Below are 22,387 nucleotides of genomic sequence, written 5' to 3' on the forward strand. Positions count from 1 at the left end.
ACCGCCATCAGAGTCAAATCTATATTATATTTCTTTGCATATTGTGTTAAAGATATACATGTTCTAACATTAGTTCTAAGATCCCTATTAGAAATAAACCCAGCTTGGTTATGATGAATAATACTGGGTAAAATTAGTGCCAATCTATTATTCATTACTTTTGTTATGATTTTCTTATCACAATTGATTAAGCTTATGGGCCTGAAATCAGAAGGCTTATTACAATCGCGCCCTGGTTTTGGTATCACAGAAATAGTTGAAAGATACATAGTTTCTGGCATCTTTTGTTCATTAACAAATGAATTTACAACTTCCAGGAACAAAGGTCTAATATGTGTCCAAAATGTTGAATAGAACTCAATAGGGAGGCCATCTATTCCTGGGGCCTTTTTTTTCGGGGAATGCCTTAATTGCAGCTTCGATCTCAGAGGCTGCAAAGTCTTTCCCCAAATCTTCCTTTTGATGATCTGATAAGCGCTGTAATTTAACCGATTTAAGAAAGGAATCTGGGTCCTCATCTTTAATTTCAGATGTATACAAGTGTTCATAAAATTGCTTAAATCTTTTATTAATAATATCATTGTTTGTAATAACATCGTCTGATTCTTCCTCTTTTAAAGAAATAGACTGAGTCTTTGCAACCCTCTTGACTATTGATGCCAAGTGTTTACCCGATTTATTAGCTGAAATATAATTAAGCTTATTCGAATTTTGTCTAAAGTCTTTAACTTTATCCATCAGTATAGAATCCATTTCTAATTGCTTTTCTTGCAATTTGCTTTTAATTGTTTGGTCTCCATTTTTAAGTTGAATTTCCATTGAATTAATATCCTGTTTTATTTTAGCCATTTTCCGATCAGAACTAGCTTTCCTTTTTGCTGCAAAGGCTATCATTACCCCCCTTATATATGCTTTAAAAGAGTCCCATATAATACAGATATTTGGCTTATCTTGAGGGTGAGGTTGCTGCACATTAGTTAAAATAAAAATATTAATTTGTTCTTTTATATAATCAACAAATTCCCTATCCGTTAAATATTTCCTATTCATTCTCCAAATTCTATGCTGTAAGGTGTTTTCCTTCGGAGTCATGGTGCAGACAACTGAAGCATGATCTGATATCATAATATTATCAATTTTACATGATATACAATTATTAATTCCCCCTTGAGACACAAAAAGATAATCCAATCTACTATAACTATTCTGGGGATGCGAATAATAAGTGTAATCTTTTGAGTTTGGATGTAAGGTCCTCCATATATCATGAAGAGCATTAACAGAGATAAATTTCTGTAAATGTTTTGGAACATTGACCTTCCTAGTTTTTGTTGTGCTGTCACAAACACTAAAAATGTTATTTAGGTCTCCTCCCATAATTATCAAACCTGTTTGTGAACTATCCAATCTTGTTTGAATATCTTTTAAAAAGGCCATGTTTGAAGCCGGAGGCCTATAAATGCTCAGAAGCGTATAAATTTCCCCAAATAATTCACATTTGATTATAAGATATCTACCGTACGGATCTGAATACTGTGACACTAATTTAAAGGGTATTCTCTTATTAATCAATATCCCAACTCCTCTACTTCTGGATGTATATACTGCCTCAAAAGCCTCCCCCACCCATCTTCTTTTCAAGTACTCTATTTGACCGGCTTTAAAGTGGAGTTCTTGGAGAAAAACTATGTCAGCGGACATTTTTTCCAAATGATAAATAACTTTGTGTTTTTTTGAACCCTCCTGTAGCCCATTTACATTCCAAGTTACTACTTTAAATGTGTTTAATATATCTTTTACACTCCTTGTATGCATTTTTATTTTATTTAACTACTAATTTCTATAATTTTATATTTATATATATATATATATTTTTTTAAATATATAAGTGTAATGATATAGGGCAAACTGCATAGCCCAAATACCATCTGCAAATTAAATTGTTCAAAATTAGCACCTAAAGAGTAGCATCTAAAGAATTCAAGCAGACATTCATCCATCCATACCAACATGTAACATATAAACATATAACATATACCCCCTCCCTCCCCCCTCCCCTCCTTTCCAAGAAACATGCTTTGTTAGAGCTCCAACTCCCAGCTACATCTGGCGTGGAAACAGTGACTTCCAAATAATTCCAGTAATAATAATAATAATAATCCCCCCTTTTACAGAGATATTAATAATAAAATAGTATATAAAACATATATTGATCCATTACTGGCATACTAAGCATGCATATGTACTTCTGAGTGAATGTTTTTTTTTTTTGGAATCCATTTCTTTACTTTGCCATTGAGTTATATATATCTTTTGTTGTTGTTTTCATGTCTTTGTAGACCTGATGTTAAGTGTTATAATTTAAAACAAATCTTTTTTTTACAGTATGGCAGAGGGAGGGCAGCCACAACTTGGAGAAGAAAAAAGTGGGTCTTTGGCATACTAGGAGTACTAGGAGTAAAGGATGAGCGACGACATCCAGTCTTACGCCTTGTAAAGAGGAGAGGAAGGCAGAATCTTGTACCAATCGTGGTCAAGCATGTGCAACCTGGTACCACTATTATAAGTGACGAATGGAGAGCTTATAGAGGTGCATTAGCTGCTATGGGCTACACTCACTTTAGAGTAAATCACAGACGGTGGTTTGTGGATCCCCACAGTGGAGCCCACACCCAGCATCTCGAGAGAGCGTGGTTGAAGTACAAGTCTACTATTTGGAGACTCAGAGGAAACAGAACAGAAAAAATCCTGAAGCAACACCTCTCAGTCATTGAATGGACTCACTGGCTGGCTGACAAACATAGCCAGGGTCCCCTTGGTAGACTGTTAAAAGACATTCATCATCACTATCCTGTGTAGGCGTTCACCACAAAACAAGTTTTTTTTTTGTTTTGTATAACTAGCTGCTTGCTTTACTATTGCTGTTAAAAAAAAGTGTCACATTTGCCTGTTGACAGTACATCATGTTTACAGGAGACATTGTTTTTGTTGCAGGTGAAGAGAGATGTAGTAATGTGTTATGGAAACATGTTTCATAAGCACTTTACATGTGTAAAGGGTTACAAGTGTACACTTTACAAGGGTTTAATCTGCATTTAATAAATGGCTTTTATAAACTCTAGTGATGGTCATTAATGAAACATTAGCTGATGGTTTGTGAATATATCATTATGCTGTGACTTTACTTGTTGAGGCACATCATCATTAACTCATTATTTAGTAATTGTAGTAATTTACACATGAATTTGCACAAATAATGCAGTAGTTAATCATGTATTAATGCATATTACTTTACCTGTTTTCCTGGAAGCTGAAATACAAGGCTTTGCCTCACTGTGGTAGTTAACAAGTTAATTAACACTATTAGTTAAAGAAATAAGTAATTAGGGAATTAATCCATAATCACATATTTAATTAATAACAATTAATGTATGAACTAATATATTAACCAGACCGACTCATTATTAGTTGATAATGTGGCAATCATTAACGAATAGCTTAGATAATCATGAGTTATACATTAATTCAGTATCATCTGTGCATTAGTTAAGCATGAATTAATGCTCATTAGTGCACACGTATTGTAAAGTGTTACCGAGAATTGCTTATGAGCAAATCACATGAACAGACATTTGAGTGAGAGATGTGTGTGTGTTATTATGTAGAATCAACTGTCTATATTGCTTTAGATGAATGTAAGTAATGTAAATAAATAAATCTACATTAAGTAAACATAAGTTATCTATTTCATTTGACCATTAGTATTGTTGATAAATTGTGGAGCTCTTGTGTTGGATAAAGTGAGTGAGCACATCAGCATCTAGCTCAACATGTAAATGCAGTATATCACAGATAAATGACAGAGGAGACTGACTCTTGTCTGGATGTTACAGGGACAGATCAGACACATGTGTGTTTATCTGCTGCAGAGAGACTGATAAAGAAATGCTGCCATAAAAGATTCTCAGTGAGTACACTACAGTCATCAATAAAACATATTTTAGATCTTAAGTTGTAGTTTATTAATAAACAGTTATTACAGCATTTTTCTGATTCTTGTTTGCTGTAAATTTGATGCAGATCTTTTGTGGTGGAGCAGGTGACAGCAGCATCTGTGGAAAAAACCTGAAAGAAAAATCTAAAGTAAGATCATTCTGTTACTTCTAATACAGAAATGAAGTGACACTGTGCTGTCAAAATGACTGCTTTTGTTTTGTGCTTGTGCATCTTTATAGAATCTGAAATGTCTGCACAGACTGCCGTGTGCACTGAGGATGAAGAAGATGGAGTGCCATGGGTGAAATGCTCCATCACTGCATCTCTTCTTGTTTTCTCATCAGCTGCTGTAGTCTCTTCATCTTCAGTGACCCCAGAGCCAGCGAGAACATGTAGAGAAAGACCAAAAGACACTGAGGATGTGAGATTGGTCAAGTTTGTTCTGCTGGTTTCTGTTCATACAACATTATTCAATAAAGCCTGAGTTTCAGAAGTTTCTAAAGTATCATCAAATAATGTCACAAAGAATCTGAAAGTCAGGCTCCATTGACTGATACTGTATGGACACAAACCAGCAGGAGAAACCTGACCAACATCACCTTTTATGTTCAGGCAAAGGATTGAACAGAATGGAGGCATTAATTAAAGTCATTAATGACTGAATTTATATGTTTAGATGACCTGACCCTTTAAAATCCAAAATAGAAACTGTATTATGCATGTATTAATATTATAGTAGAACATTGAAGAAAAAAAGCTTTAAGAAATAAGCAGCTTTATTTAGCATTTTTCTGCCCGAGACACAAAAAAAGCATTCACAAAATTCACATTTACATGTATTGATTTGCCAGACACTTTTATCTGAAGTGACTTACAGTGCTGTTATTACAGGACCTCGATCCCTCTGGAGTCACCTGGAGTAAAGACACACCGGTGGAGATTGATCCAGAAACCTTCTGCTGACCAGTCCAGCTTGCTACACCACAGAAATAATGTAGCTATAGCAAATTAACATGCAATTGTAAAAATGTAAAATTAAATTCAGCAATAAATAGAATGCTGACAACATGATATAAAGTGTTTTACTCTGTGTAAATGTTTTACAGGTAGTCATGCTCATGGTGAGCAGACACAGATGTTTAGAGCAGACACAGCAGCAGTCAGATCGTCCCGCACATGTTTTCCTGCTCTTGTTCAGGGTTGTGTGTTTCAGGGTCTTCATCATGTTCTTCCTCATCCTCTCTGTGCACTCAGACAAGGACTCCATGTCCCTCTCTCATCATGATCAGATTCAGTCTGACTGCAGCAGTGAGGGACCTGATGGACGGATGTGGGTTCACCGTCTGTAAACATTCAAGAACAGAACAATGTCTGAATAAAGCTTTATTTCATCGGTTGTTGACTTGTGTTTATTTATTGTGACGGTTACTTTTATTTATTATTTTACTTGTTTATTCATGTCTCCTGTTGTTGTCAGTAAATAAAATATAACCTAATTGTTTTATTAACACACACACATATATATATATATATATATATATATATACAGGGTGTGATTTGTGAAAAAACAGAGAGGGGAGGGGTGTTTTGAAACATTTTAATTCATAAAAATAAATAATGAGAACATGAACTCGATGACATCATGCGCTAATTAGCATATTTATGAGGTAAGTGCGTCATATTGTATTGCCTCTCTATGCTTACATACTGCAATTTAATTTATCAATTTATTTAATTTATAATTTGAATGTTTCTGTTGTCAGACAATGGAATGAATATTATAATGACTGAAACGCAGTCCATTAAGTCTACATAACCAGCTCTCAAACATTAATCTGCACTAATGAAATCAAATACACATACAATAAGTCAGTGGTTGTACTGTGACTGATGTGGGCTATACTTGCTTGTAAAATAGAGATAGAAGCAGCAGAATATCATTTTGTTTTTACCTGAAAGTGCTGTTCCTCTCTGCACTCCCTGAACACAGCAGATGCGGAGAGAGAGGCTCGCGTTGGGAAAGAGAGACCTCCAGTTGGCAACTCCACTGCCCAGCGTACTTACTTCAGCCGACTTGCAAGTGTTGTAACCAAGGATGAGCCAGCCAAAGTAGCGAATTTTAAAATAAAATTTACTTTAATCAAACCACGGATCCGTGATAAGTTTTGTGATCCGTCTCACCACTAGTCAAGTCAAGTCACCTTTATTTATATAGCGCTTTAAACACAATACATTGCGTCAAAGCAACTGAACAACATTCATTCTGAAAACAGTGTGTCAATAATGCAAAATGATAGTTAAAGGCAGTTCATCACTGAATTCAGTGATGTATTCTCTGTTCAGTTAAACAGTGTCTGTGCATTTATTTGCAATCAAGTCAACGATATCGCTGTAGATAAATTGACCCCAACTAAGCAAGCCAGAGGCGACAGCGGCAAGGAACCGAAACTCCATCGGTGACAGAATGGAGAAAAAGCCTTTGGAGAAACCAGGCTCAGTTGGGGGGCCAGTTCTCCTCTGACCAGACGAAACCAGTAGTTTAATTCCAGGCTGCAGCAAAGTCAGATTGTGCAGAAGAATCATCTGTTTCCTGTGGTCTTGTCCTGTTGGTCCTCTGAGACAAGGTCTTTACAGGGGATCTGTATCTGGGGCTCTAGTTGTCCTGGTCTCCGCTGTCTTTCAGGGCAGTTGGTGCTGATCCACCATCTGGTCTGGATACGTACTAGATCCGGGTGACTGCAGTGACCCTCTGATCTGGATACAGACTGGATCTTGTGGCTACGGTGACCTCGGAATAAGAGAGAAACAGACAAATATTAGCGTAAATGCCATTCTTCTAATGATGTAGCAAGTACATAGAGTGTTATGGGAAGTGTTTCCGGTTCCGGTTTACCTAATTACCTAAAAATCATTTAACAGATTGGATATTAAAAGCATATTAGTATGTTATGTGTAAGCCAGGTTAAAGAGATGGGTCTTTAATCTAGATTTAAACTGCAAGAGTGTGTCTGCCTCCCGAACAATGTTAGGTAGGTTATTCCAGAGTTTAGGCGCCAAATAGGAAAAGGATCTGCCGCCCGCAGTTGATTTTGGTATTCTAGGTATTATCAAATTGCCTGAGTTTTGAGAATGTAGCGGACGTAGAAGATTATAATGTAAAAGGAGCTCATTCAAATACTGAGGTGCTAAACCATTCCGGGCTTTATTGTCACGCTGTATGGTCTCTGTTTCCCTGGGTGTCCACTAGACAGATTATTAAATGAAGACACTTGGTGCAATTAGCAGGACATTACAATAATCTAACCTTGAGGTCATAAATGCATGGATTAGCAATTCTGCATTTGACATTGAGAGCATAGGCCGTAATTAAGATATATTTTTGGGATGGAAAAATGCAGTTTTACAAATGCTAGAAACGTGGCTTTCTAGGGAAAGATTGCGATCAAATAGCACACCTAGGTTCCTAACAGATGATGAAGAATTGAATGGTTTTCTTTTCAGAATTCAGCAGTAAGAAATTACTCGTCATCCTTTTTTTTTTTTTTTTTTGACTATGCATTCCATTCGTTTTTCAAATTGGTGTGTTTCACCAGGCCATGAAGAATTATAGAGAGGAGTATCATCAGCATAACAGTGAAAGCTAACACCATGTTTCCTGATGATATTTCCCAAGGGTAACATATAAAGCGTGAAGAGTAGCGGCCCTAGTACTGAGTCTTGAGGTACTCCATACTGCACTTGTGATCGATATGATACATCTTCATTCACTGCTACAAACTGATGGCGGTCATATAAGTAAAATTTAAACCATGCTAATGCATTTTCATTAATGCCAACAAAGTGTTCAAGTCTATGCAAAAGAATGTCGGGGTCAATTGTGTCAAACGCAGGACTAAGATCCAATGAAAATAATAAAGAGATACACCCACGATCAGATGATAAAAGCAGATCATTTGTGACTCTAAGGAGAGCAGTCTCAGTACTATGATACGGTCTAAATCCTGACTGGAAATCCTCACATATACCATTTTTCTCTAAGAAGGAATATAATTGTGAGGATACCACCTTTTCTAGTATCTTGGACAGAAAAGGGAGATTCAAGATTGGTCTATAATTAACTAGCTATTTGGGGTCAAGTCGTGGTTTTTTGATGAGAGGCTTAATAACAGACAGTTTGAAGGTTTTTAGTACATATCCTAATGACAATGAGGAATTAATAATAGTCATAAGAGGATCTATGACTTCTGGAAGCACCTCTTTTAGGAGCTAAGATGGTATAGGGTCTAACATACATGTTGTTGGTTTAGATGATTTAACAAGTTTATACAATTCTTCCTCTCCTATAGTAGAGAATGAGTGGAACTGTTCCTCAGGGGGTCTATAGTGCACTGTCTGATGTGATACTGTAGCTGACGGCTGAATGGTTGCAATTTTATCTCTAATAGTATCGATTTTAGAAGTAAAGTAGTTCATAAAGTCATTACTGCTGTGGTGTTGGGAAATGTCAACACTTGTTGAGGCTTTATTTTTCTTTAATTTAGCCACTGAAATTGAATAAATACCTGGGGTTATGTTTGTTTTCTTCTAAAAGAGAAGAAAAGTGATCAAATCTAGCAGTTTTTAATGCTTTTCTGTAGGATAGGTTACTTTCCCGCCAAGCAATACGAAATATCTCTAGTTTTGTTTTCCTATAGCTGCGCTGAATTTTTTGGGCTGCTCTCTTTAGTATGCTCATTATACCATGGTGTCAAACTGTTTTCCTTAACCTTCCTTAAGCGTAAAGGAGCAACTGTATTTAAAGTGCTAGATAAGAGAGAGTCCATAGTTTCTGTTACATCATCAAGTTGTTTTGGATATGTTAAGGAATTTGTATAAATGAGGAAGATAACTCAAAAAGCAGTCTTTTGTGGTAGAAGTGATGGTTCTAGCATACTTGTAACAAGAAGTAGAATTTAAAATTTTGGCGGTAACACTTTACAATAAGGGTACATGATTAATGATGTACTAATATCTGAATTAATAGTTTATTAATCATGAACTAATTAATGGACCAATAAGGAATTAATGATGGACTAACCTTAGCTACGCCTGGAATCATGAGGATTCACGTGTTAACTACAGCCACCTTAACTACACGTTAACACACGTTTGTTAGTTAACATGTTAATTAACAACGAATGATCAGCTTCATCAAGTTGACTCTTTAAGAAGAAAGAAGAACAGCAGACATCACTCAGAACTGTATCAACTTGATCAGCACTAATCTTGCACTGTTTTATTGCATTTCACACATACACCACGCTTCAGTATTACTCCTGACTTGTACACGTGACTGGTGCAGACAATTTTTAAGCATTTCAAAATGTACTTTTCACTATCCCTGGTTAACAACTTACCAGAAATGTTGTTCTTGACGACAGCTCTGATTATATTTATTTCCAGGAAGAATGTTGTTTCGTAAATGTGGAGTGTATTAAGGTGATGTGCTTCAGTTGGATTATTGCATTTCATTATCATTTACTGTACATCGTTCCCACATCATGGATAACTTCGTGAAAATTAATTTGGTTACAAATAAACCAAAATTCATTTTGTTTCAAGTGATTTTCCTTTATGTTACTCTGTTTCATCCAACCTCAAAGAATACATACCTCCATTCACTTATTTAAATAGCCTGGAAACTATACTGCATGTGCAACTGATCACTTAATTTATGACTTATGTTGAGATGCCTCGACAAATCATGAACTCATGCTAGTTAATGACTAGTTAATAATGAGTTAACCATCATGTGCCCCTTCAAGTAAAGTCATGACATAAAGATGCCTCAACAAATCATGAACTCATGCTAGTTAATGACTAGTTAATAATGAGTTAACCATCATGTGCCCCTTCAAGTAAAGTCATGACATAAAGATGCCTCAACAAATCATGAACTCATGCTAGTTAATGACTAGTTAATGAGTTTGATGTTACAGATTATAAAGAAGTTTCCCCTTAAGTATTAAAGACTAAAGTTTGGAATCTTATTTAGCCTAGTACAACTACTAAAGATGAGTTAAAATGTTAAACAGAAGTACAAATCAACCATTATATAAGTACTAGATTTATTAAAGAAAAAACAAGCACTGTAAAAGTAGCACAAGAGTAAAGCTCAACAAATAAAAATCAAATAAATTAAAATAAAACCTGAAAATAAACATTTCCAAATATCAATGCCCTTATAAAATTTACTATTAACCTAAAACAAATGCCTACATAAACACTGTTGTTCAATTTGCAGTGAACCCATGTAACATATGCATAAAAATGTGCAAACACATGTTTTATAATAAAAATTTATATATGAACATTATAACATTGTCAGGATTAAATGATTTAAACAAATTCCTAACACAAGAACAACCCCCAAACAACTATAATGTGTGCTTATCGTTCATTTTTTATTTATGTCAAGGAGGTCATTTGCCTCTTTCATTTGTTTAATCACATCCTCATTGGCCTTTTCTTTACAAAGACAAAGACAGCTTTCGGCAAATTTCAGGATGCTATCTCCCTTTTTAAACATCTGCCTTAGCTTGCGGAATGATTCTGGATTAGCTGCTGCTGACTCTGCAATTGGAGCCTGGATGACTATTGTGTTCCTGTCAACGTTTAGTCTGTTGTAGGCCTCTGCCTTACTCAGGCCCTGTTTTACAAGGTTTAATACCTTGTAGTACCTCTTCAGCGATTCTTCTGGGGTATGCACTGAAAAAATAAAATAAACAAACTTTTATAAGATGGGTGACTATGAAATTACTTATCCTAAGCAAAGGAAAAATTGTATAAAGTATCATTATTAAAATGACATACCTCTTTTGGAATAGTCAGAAGTCAATTTCTTTGATTTCTTATGTCTTTTCGCTCTGTGTTTCTCCTTAACCTTTCTTTTTTTGTGTTTTGGAGGCTCAGAATCAGAGGACTCGGAAGTTGAAAAATTTGAAGATTCAGAAGTACTGCTCTTTCTTGTAGTTGCAGTCTGTGTAGGTACCCCTTCTGAGTACAAGCACAAAATTATGGACAAATATAATTCAACAGCACTGAAAGTGATTGCATACATTGGGCTCTCCCAGACTAATTTTTTTTTTAGTTGACAATAAACTGATTAAACTGATGATTACAGATACAGTCTATAGAGGACCAGGAAGTTCTCGGATTACATCCAAAATATCTTAATTTGTGTCTAAAGATGAACAGAGGTCTTACGGGTTTAGAACGACATAAGGGTCATTAATGACAGAATTTTCATTTTTGGGTGAACTAACCCTTTAAGTTGCTTCATGTAGGGTACAATGTGACTGGCTGGAGGGTAACTTACCATCTTCAAGTCTTGCACGAAGATAATTTCTCTCCTCTGTCAGAGAGTTAACCTTATCCTCCAGGTGAAGGATTTTCTGTTTTTGAACTTCTATTGTTTGCTTTGCATTTTGGAATTGTATTTGTATGGTGGGTGCAACTTCTAAAAGTAAAGAAAATGACAAGAATTTTTAAACATTCATAAAAAATGTTGGCATAAAAGAATAAATAAATACTTTTATGAAAGAGTTATTGTACATTGTAAAATTGCACAATAAAAATAAAAACTATTAAAAGTGCTCTGAGCACTTCTGCAAGCAGCGTTTTTTTTTCTGTTAAGACACTATGAGTAAAGTGAGTAAAGACACAATGTGTAACATTTTTGCAATAAAATATCCAAAAACCACTTGCATAGTATTATATATTTTGTACAGCTGTGTACTTGTGTTATTTCAAAAATTCTCAAAGATTTGTAAATATTCTGGGTTTAAGAAATGACTCATCCCTGGCCATAGTTGCCCAGCAATGATGCCATTTCTGCATGAATATGCTACACATACTTAACTAGACTGAGTGAAGGACTGAGCACGTGCATAGTTTCATGCTCAGTTATTGCATCATCAAGCTTTGCCTCTGTTATTGTTTTGAAAATGTGATCTCTAGCGAAAAAAAAATTCATATTGTGCCTTTAAAATGTACATAACAATGTTCTGTGAAAATATAAATAATCATTTAATCACATAATATAACAAAGTATTAATAGAATTGTTATTACTAAAACACCTTTCAAATTTTTGGAAAGATTAGTTATTTATGATTTTGAAAAATGTCTTCTGTTCACCAGGGCTGCATTTATCTGATCAAAAAAATTAAAACAATAATTTTGTGAAAAATTACAATAAAAAAAGTTCTCTATTTTAATGTATTATTCAAAGTACATGTAACGCAAGGTCATTTGCAATTTTAACTGACAAAAAGCTGTATAAAGTATCACTTTTTTATGTGGCTCATCCAAATCTAAAATTATTATAGTATTTTGAAACATGATGTGCATTGACCAGAGTAGCCTACTTGCACACTTGCTGTGCAGTGTGCATAACTGTTCTTGCATTTTCCTGAACAGCAGACACAGGGACTGTAAATGTAAAGAAAGGGCTGGTAAGTTCACATTCTAATGTGATAACAGTAATACTATAAAGTACTATTAGAATTTTATACAATTTTGTTTTTTTAATTGTACATAATACAATTTATTGGTGTAATTAAAAAGCAGAATTTTACTTCACTTGGAAAAAAAAATACTAATTTGACAAATACTAAATACTAAATACAATTTGATTTGATACGCAAGAGACATTTAAGATTATTATCAATGTTAAAAGTAATCGTGCTGCTTTACATTTTCTGTGGACAAACTGGAATTTATGTTTTACTTTTCAGGATTCTTTAATAAATAGAAAGTTCAGTGAGCATTTATTTGTATTTATTAAATATTTTCACTACGTTAATTAAAGCATTTATCAAATTACCATTTTGAAATAATCTAAATGTCTTCACTCTGTACTTTTTTTTTTTACAATTAAAATCATTTCAAACATTTGTGGCAAGATTTGAAAAAGAGAGATCTATTATTGTGTTCACTAAAATGTTAAGGAGCAAAAACTGTTTTTAACAATGATAATAGTAAAAAGTAAACACTAAACAGTATATTTCTTGAGCAGTGTGAAAATGAAACTCTTTTTAAACAACAACAGATTTATGAACTATTTTAATGACTAATGTTTCATTCTTAAATGCAAAAGAACTCAAATGCAGTTAGAATTTACAGTTAATCAAAATGCATAACTGTTACAGCTGACATGTAATGTGTCAGACTATGACCTACTGTACGTTTATGTAATTATATCAGAAATGTTGCAGATTCTATGTTAGAACTATCTCAAATTCATTCAAAATCGTTAATCCGATATCCAGATGAATCCAAAAGAATGGCATCTCTGCACTTACAAAAAACTGTATATAGTATAACTTGTGTGTGCCTCATCTAAAATAAAAGCCTATGAAAGGTTAATAAAAACTATTAAAGATTTGATACATTATAAACATAAAAAGATGTGCATTTATAAGCCTACTTTGTCTGCACACTTGCTGTGCAGTCTGCATACTGGATCCTGCATTTTCCTGAACAGCAGACACAGGGACTGTAAATGTAAAGAAAAGGCTGGTTAGTTCACATTCTAATGAGTCCAGTACTCAAGTTCAAGTCTTAACTCAATGAAGCGGTCATGGTGGTTAAAACTACACCGTTGATTAACAATTTTATTTATATTAGGCGTTACATATTTAATATAAGACCTCAGTGGGTATTTCCCAAAATATATCAATGGCTTCAACTAACGTTACTTGAATATTTTGCTTACATTTGAACGTAATTGGTATGTTACCAATTCAAAGACAGATTTTTCTAGTTTACTCTAACGTAATGTAACACTTTAGTCACTCGTTATCATTATCATTTTAAACACTTACCATCTGTAGCTGCACCATACTTTGGATTTATCTTAATTGGCCTCCCACGTCTAGTCGCCATTGTGCTCTCCTTGTCACGTTTGCGTTCGATTTTGGGCGCAACAACCACTTCTTCTTCTTCGTCATCTGCCATTGGAGCGATTTTCAAAATACAAGTATGTCCACCTTTAATACTAACATGCAATTCTGATGGGTCTTGCACTTCTTTGGAGTTGTCCCAGCATGTAAAGACTTCAAACGAAGGTACCACTCCAAAAGTTTTAATTTTATTCAAAATGTTTATTATGTTATGGCTATGCTTCATGTTAACACCGAGCACTGAAATATTGGTCAATTTACTGGGACGGTCAGGTGATGAACAAAGAGACTCGAAAAACCAAAGACTCGAACGGTCCAAACTAATCAATTCTTTTTCTTGCTCGGAATGTTCAAACTGCATTGGTTAAGCTTATTGGTCCATCATGTCATCAACAAACGACTCGAAAATGATTGGAAACAGGCGAATTAATTACAGACAGTGCAGAATCTATTGAATGTTATGCATATGCGCGACTCAACGAGTCACTCCCAGAGACGACGCGTTCTTGCCGATTCACATCAAAGATTTGTTCAAAAATAACGAATTGTCAAGGAAGGAACGACCCTTCACTATGGCGGGATTAATGACTAAATTGTTGCTAATGGCGGTTCAAAAGCCCTCAAAAAAGGGAAAGCTCAAAGTAATAAAATGGCTTCAAAAGAAAAAGCTACTCACAAGCAGAGTACTTTGTTCAAGATGTGGCCAAAAGATGAAACTGACCAGGAACAGTAAAATTTCTGATGGATATAACTGGTGAGTCGCGGTAGGAAACCGCATATCTTCTTCTTCTATTGGAATTAGCCTACACTTACTTTGCCTTGTTACAGAACAAGTTAGGAGTAGGTTTCATGACTGTTCAAAATGTTGCAAAGATATAACCATGAACAGTGGCCTATTTAGCCAAATTGTGTGAATCATACGTACAGTTGAAGTCAAAAGTTTACATACACCTTGGAGAAACTGCAAAATGTTAATTATTTTACCAAAATGAGTGGGATATTTTTTGTTTAGTAAAAGACATATGCATATAGTCCATAAGAGAAAACAATACGTTAGTTCAATTTACAAAAAAAATAGACCCTGTTCAAAAGTTTGCATACTCTGCTGTTACCTGAATGATCCACAGCTGTTTTTTGTTTGTTTGTTTAGTGATAATTGTTCATGAGTCAGTTCACTTGCTAAAATCAGTGATAGAACCTTCAAAATATGTTTAAAAAAGGTGAATGAAGAACACCTTATATTACAAATTTGACAAGCAGAGCATATACCTCTCCATAACATTAATTAGTATTTTCTTTTGAATCACAGGGTGTGCAGATCTAAAAATCATCCTGGAGTTAAAAGCAGCCGATCTGTAAGGACAGGATCTTTATTTGAAAAATCAAAAATAAGCTTGCCATCATGGTTAACATTTATTTACAGGTAAGCCATTCCCTTGTCTACCTTTACCTTAAATGTCTCTGAAATTTAGCATGAGAGTGTAGAATGTATAGAGTATATTAATTGTATACAGTACGAGGTGAGAAGTAAATAGACATTAAAAACACCTATCAGGACCAATGTATAAAAATCATGGCATTTACTTGTTGCAGAACAAGATCTCAAAACTTGCACATTTATAACCCTACATGCACATCATGCTAGAGCTCATTTTCTGTCAAACAGGTTTTATTGTAGTAGTACTATCCCTGCAAGGAAAAAGTTTGACTAACTTGATGTTTTTGCTACAGTATAACCATTCATTACTAATAGCACAAGCACTGTGCCAATTATAATAATAATATATCTACTACTGTATACCAGCCAGTCATCACAATTTGAAGTCTATTTGGTGTCATTTTATATCTTAGTTTAGAACACATGGGCTGTTTTGTGCTGTAATGGTTTGATATTTTTTTGTAAATTATTGATGTTTCATTGCACAGGTTCTCTCAAGGATTGCACCTGAGACAGATAGACATGATGCAGGACAGGATTGCTAGAAGTTCTAAAACTCTCTCCAGAATGGCTAAGGTCCTGAGAAAGATCTGTACCAAGGCTATGAAAGAGTACCAAAAAAGAAGAAGGCAGCAGATGGGAGGTCAACAAGAATTTGTTGTTATTGATGAAAGCAATTTCCGTCATAAACGAAAGGTAAGTTTTATTGAGTTTAGTGCTGTGGTTTGCAACAGAGATGAAGCAGCTCTGATGCACTCAATGTGAATTAAGGTCTAGTCAGCTTTATACAGTTAAGCTTTAGAATGATAGAAGGTAAATAATGCTATCATGACTTTTCTTCGTCCTAGTAAGCAATAATGAATAAAATTGTACAAAAGTACAATTTTAAATTATTATTTATGATTATTACTAAAGTCATTTATATAAGGAAAAGAACCGAAGAAAAGCAACATTGCTATGTGATTGCTGTGTAACCTTATTAGAATAATTATTGTATAATTATTAGCTATTTGTATACAGAACATAATTGTAATTTTGCCTGACATTATCACCTTTTTTTCTTCTCAGTATATATTTCTTTCTTTTTTTTTTCCTTTCTTTTTTTTGTAGTATGGACGGGGTAGGGCATCTACCACATGGAGGCGAAGGAAGTGGGTTTTTGGAATGCTGGGTGTGAAACATAATCTGCGAAGGCCAATATTGCGTCTTGTCACTCGAAGATCAAGAAATCATCTAATTCCAATTATTGTCAAACATGTGCGTCCAGGTACAATCCTGATCTCAAGATGAGTGGAGAGCTTACAGAGGTGTGCTGGCAAATATGGGCTACAGACATTTTACAGTCAATCACAGTCACTGGTTTGTAGACCCAAACACTGGAGCCCATTCACAGCATCTAGAACGAGCATGGCTGTCTTATAAAACAAGGGTGTGGAGACTAAGAGGAAACAGGACAGAGAAAATGTTAAAAGAACATCTCGCTCTCATTGAATGGACCAACTGGCTTGGTGAAAGGCACAGAAGAGGTGTCCTTGGACGGTTATTCAGAGACATTTACCATCAATTTCCAGTCTAACAAATCCTATCTTCTTGTTACATGTGTGTTTAATGCTCAATGGCTGACTTATTCTAAAACATTTGTATACATTACAAAATATATTCTAATAAAGATTATTTAGTTATTTTTATTATTATTAAGATTATTATTATTAGTAGTAGTAGTGTATCAGTTAAATAAGGAAGTGAGTATTTGGACACAGGGAATTTTGAATGACAATGAAATGTGGCGAATTGATAATTGTTCTTACTTACAAATCAGAAAACCAATGTGACAAGTTGTGACAAGATCATTATTAACTAGTCATTAACTAATGTAAGTTCATGATTTGTTGAGGCATCTTTATGTCATGACTTTACTTGAAGGGGCACATGATGGTTAACTCATTGTTAACTAGTCATTAACTAGCATGAGTTCATGATTTGTTGAGACATCTTTATGTCATGACTTTACTTGAAGGGGCACATGATGGTTAACTCATTATTAACTAGTCATTAACTAGCATGAGTTCATGATTTGTTGAGACATCTTTATGTCATGACTTTACTTGAAGGGGCACATGATGGTTAACTCATTATTAACTAGTCATTAACTAGCATGAGTTCATGATTTGTTGAGACATCTTTATGTCATGACTTTACTTGAAGGGGCACATGATGGTTAACTCATTATTAACTAGTCATTACCTAGCATGAGTTCATGATTTGTTGAGGCATCTTTATGTCATGACTTTACTTGAAGGGGCACATGATGGTTAACTCATTATTAACTAGTCATTAACTAGCATGAGTTCATGATTTGTTGAGGCATCTTTATGTCATGACTTTACTTGAAGGGGCACATGATGGTTAACTCATTATTAACTAGTCATTAACTAGCATGAGTTCATGATTTGTCGAGGCATCTCAACATAAGTCATAAATTAAGTGATCAGTTGCACATGCAGTATAGTTTCCAGGCTATTTAAATAAGTGAATGGAGGTATGTATTATTTGAGGTTGGATGAAACAGAGTAACATAAAGGAAAATCACTTGAAACAAAATGAATTTAGGTAAAGTATTTGTAACCAAATTAATTTTCACGAAGTTATCCATGATGTGGGAACGATGTACAGTAAATGATAATGAAATGCAATAATCCAACTGAAGCACATCACCTTAATACACTCCACATTTACGAAACAACATTCTTCCTGGAAATAAATATAATCAGAGCTGTCGTCAAGAACAACATTTCTGGTAAGTTGTTAACCAGGGATAGTGAAAAGTACATTTTGAAATGCTTAAAAATTGTCTGCACCAGTCACATGTAAAAGTCAGGAGTAATACTGAAGCGTGGTGTATGTGTGAAATGCAATAAAACAGTGCAAGATTAGTGCTGATCAAGTTGATACAGTTCTGAGCGATGTCTGCTGTTCTTCTTTCTTCTTAAAGAGTCAACTTGATGAAGCTGATCATTCGTTGTTAATTAACATGTTAACTAACAAACGTGTGTTAACGTGTAGTTAAGGTGGCTGTAGTTAACACATGAATCCTCATGATTCCAGGCGTAGCTAAGGTTAGTCCATCATTAATTCCTTATTGGTCCATTAATTAGTTCATGATTAATAAACTATTAATTCAGATATTAGTACTTCATTAATCATGTACCCTTATTGTAAAGTGTTACCATTTTGGCTATATGAAGTTTGCACAAAACTAAATATTGAACTGAGATATCATCACTTGGCTGCATAATTTCAACACTATCAACATCAATTCCATGTGACAGTATTAAATCTAGAGTATGATTTCGACAATCAGTAGGTCCTGAAACATGTTCTCTAACCCCAATAGAGTTCAGAATGTCTATAAATGCTGATCCTAATGCATCTTTTTCATTATCAACATGGATATTAAAATCACCAACTATTAAAACTTTATCTGCAGCCAGAACTAACTCAGATGTAAAATCACCAAACTCTTTAATAAAGTCTGTATGATGCCCTGGTGGCCTGTATACAGTAGCCGGTAAAAACATAACAGGGGATTTATCATTAACAATTGTTTCTCTGGATAATGTTATATGAAGCACCATTACTTCAAACGAGTTATACTTGAGCCTGCCCTCTGAGAAATCCTGAAAACTTTGTTATAAATATAAACAGAACACATCTATATTATGATTAGTGATCATATTATTTACAAAAAGTGTTTTCGTAGAAAGGGATCTGATATTCAATAAGCCTAGCTTTATCATTTGTTTATCCATATTGCATCTGTATTTTATTTGTTGAACCTCAATTAAATTGTTCATCTTAACTTGGTTTGGACGTTTTTTGTATTTTCTAGTTCGGGGGACAGACACAGTCTCTATAGCATGATAACTAGGTGAAAGAGTCTCTATGTGCTGAGAATTAGGTGACCTCTGTGATGTGAGGCAGCTAGCAGACAGTCGGTTTAGCCAGTCTGTCTGCTTCCTGACCTGGGCCCCAGTTAGTCAAGTATAAACACTAAGACTATTTGCCATATTTCTAGAGAGAAGAGTGGCACCACCCCAGGAGGGATGAAGACCATCTCTTTTAAATAGGTCAGGTCTGCCCCAAAAGCTCATCCAATTGTCTATGAAACCTATGTTATTCTGTGGGCACCACTTAGACATCCAGCCATTGAGTGATGACAATCTGCTATGCATCTCGTCACCACGGTAAGCAGGGAGGGGACCAGAGCATATTACAGTGTCTGACATCGTGCTTGCAAGTTCACACACCTCTTTAATGTTATTTTTAGTGATCTCCGACTGTCGAACATCATTAGCGCCAGCATGAATAACAATCTTACTGTATTTACATTTAGCATTACCCCAGCACTTTTAAATTTGCCAAGATGTCAGGCGCTCTGGCTCCCGGTAAACATTTGACTATAGTGGCTGGTGTCTCTATATTCACGTTCCGTACAATAGAATCACCAATAACTTTCACTAGTGTAATAACACTGATCACTTTGATTGGGGGATAAATTTATCAATTAAAACAATTAAGCAGAGGCAGGGATACATTGACCAGAAAGGGGGAAATCCCACACAATATATATATGTATGTATGTATGTATGTATGTGTTTGTGTGTGTGTGTGTGTGTGTGTGTGTGTGTGTGTGTGTGTGTGTATGTGTGTGTGTGTGTGTGTGTGTGCGTGTGTGTGTGTGTGTGTGTTTGTGTTTGTGTGTTCCCATGTGTGTGGTGTGTGTGCGTGTGTGTGTGTGTGCGTGACACATCAAGAATGAGAACAGCATCTGGACACAGAGTGACAATTCATCTTTTTTTCCATCCATCTGATGAGTCACTCCACCTGATGGCTTTATTGTGTGGCCTGTCAGAGTACTTAATCTGTTTGTCACTCTCACACACACTTTTAGCAACGTTAGATCTGGTGTCATGTCAGGCAGCATGGTCCAGATATGATCAGCTATTTAGCATCATTCAGTCTGTTTTTACAGAGTGGGTCTGCACAGTCAGCCGGAGATAGCAGAACTGGTCACTTCCCAGTCTGTCTAAAACATTCTGACAGATGTCACCGCACAGCAGTGGTTGGACAGACACTCTGGGACTGAGACAGACATGATGTTTCACTCTGCAGGTGTTCTGTCATCATATGGGTAAAATAAACTACCATCACATCAAACCAAAATGATCATGTTGTTTCTTCATCAATAATTAACTACACAGGAACAAATGAGTGATGTGATATTAATTTTGTAGTAACTGCTATTAAGTAACAAGAAATTCATTTTTTATTAGCTAATTAGTAAAATTTTCCATGCCTCCCAGAGAACTACTGAGAAACTATATATGGTTTCATAATTCATTTGAAACTAACTGAAAAAGGACAAATTAACATTTTAACCACTGCTTTATTTAACATGTAGCCACTTACATAATCATTAGGTAACATTTTAATAATTGGTTTCATTAATACCTGTTGTAAGAAGGATGGTAACCCTGAATGAGTGTTACTACATCCTTCTAAAGGAATAACTAGCTATTTGGAACAGTGTTTTAAAGTCATAGTAATTTAGTACAAATTACTCATTGAACACACAAGTAATGATTCAGTTACCAAATGGGGAAGTTGTGGCCTAATGGTTAGAGAGTCAGACTTGTAACCCAAAGGTTGTGAATACCACAAGTCTTGTACCAGCAGGAATTGTAGGTGGGGGGAGTAAATGTACAGCACTTTCTCTCCCACCTTCAATACCATGACTGAGGTGCCCATGAGCTAGGCACTGAACCCCCAAATGCTGTTCACTGCTGTGTGTATGCACTTTGGATGGGATAAATGCAGAGCACTAATTCCAAGTATAGGTCACCATACTTGGGCACATCACTTTACTTTCAAATCCAATAATTAAATACAAATTAAATAAAGAACATTTACTGTTGCAGTTTAAATAGCTGTTTTTGTTATACCTGTTCCTATTTTTTTTACTATCTACAAAACAGACCAGTCATTAGTCATCTGCATGCAGATGTTCTTCCAGGTAATTATTATTATTATTATTATTATTATTATTATTATTATTATTATTATTATTATTATTATTATTATTGTTATTGTTTTTGTTGTTATTATTGTTGTTGTTCTTGTCATTGTTAAATTAGCATGGATTCGTGTTTTGAATGTTTGGACTTGAACAAAAATCATTTTAAATATACATGTATTTACCTATGCACAGCTTTAGGCCCTATTTATACTTGACACTTTCTGCATTTTCTCAAATCAGATAAATATTTGATTTATTAAAACTGCTCCATTTAGGCCTACACTTGGCCACATAAATGTGTTTTCACAAAACTATAATAAATTGGATTTTCAATTCTCATATCTTATATTCAAATTCATTGGCGATCAAGTCAAAGCAACGTATATGGACTGAATTTAATACATCATCAGCAGATTTCTAGGGCAAAGATAGCAAAGGTTGAGTAAGCGTCATCAGCATTGGTAAAATAATTTAGCATTCTCCACTTTTAATTAAGATTTCTGTGTTGAACATGCAAACTGCCATAGATGTGAGAGATGGCAAGCAGTGAGTTTAATTTGCATTGGTTTGCACATGCTTACTGAAGAAAGACACTCATGTCCAGGAGGCCATTTTTGTGAACATGCATGTTGCAGTAACACAGCCTTTATTTGTTTGTCTATTTGGGAGGACAGAAATGTATATATGTGGCTTTAACAACCAAATTTATTTAAACGTTTCCAGTTGCATCTGGAATGTGTCTTAAATACCTCCTGAAGTGGTTTGTGCAATCGGAAAATGAATTAATCGTTATAAAAAATAAGAAATGAACTAAATTAACAGATATTGATTAGCTGGTTCAGGTTGTGATTGATTAGTGTTGGTTCTTAACCCTTTAAGACAGGAGATCTTCAGGAACAGGATTGGGCACATCTGTTACATATTATTTTCATAAT

The 22,387-nt window shown here is 34.9% G+C and overlaps 2 protein-coding genes across 2 annotated transcripts in view; one reads left to right on the forward strand and one right to left on the reverse strand.

Moving 5' to 3' along the window:
• Positions 1–22,387, forward strand: part of LOC128020216 (uncharacterized) — a 426,958-nt gene that overhangs the window by 184,133 nt on the left and 220,438 nt on the right. The window lies entirely within an intron of this gene.
• LOC128019335 (uncharacterized) lies at positions 10,433–13,993 on the reverse strand. Its single transcript, XM_052605316.1, has 3 exons — positions 13,861–13,993; positions 11,327–11,494; positions 10,433–10,743 (listed from the first exon to the last, which is right to left on the reverse strand). The coding sequence occupies exons 1-3, from the start codon at positions 13,991–13,993 to the stop codon at positions 10,433–10,435; spliced, it is 612 nt and encodes a 203-aa protein (XP_052461276.1).

This window comes from Carassius gibelio, chromosome A9, assembly GCF_023724105.1.
Source record: "Carassius gibelio isolate Cgi1373 ecotype wild population from Czech Republic chromosome A9, carGib1.2-hapl.c, whole genome shotgun sequence".
NCBI lineage: Eukaryota > Metazoa > Chordata > Actinopteri > Cypriniformes > Cyprinidae > Carassius > Carassius gibelio.

Coding starts and splice junctions, on each gene's coding strand:
- LOC128019335 (XM_052605316.1), bottom strand. CDS start 13,993: ATGGCAGATGACGAAGAAGAAGAAGTGGTTGTTGCGCCCAAAATCGAA. Junction 11,495..13,860: donor GTATGGTGCAGCTACAGATG/GTAAGTGTTTAA, acceptor CTTTACTTTTAG/AAGTTGCACCCACCATACAA. Junction 10,744..11,326: donor ACCCTCCAGCCAGTCACATT/GTACCCTACATG, acceptor TTATTTTTTCAG/TGCATACCCCAGAAGAATCG.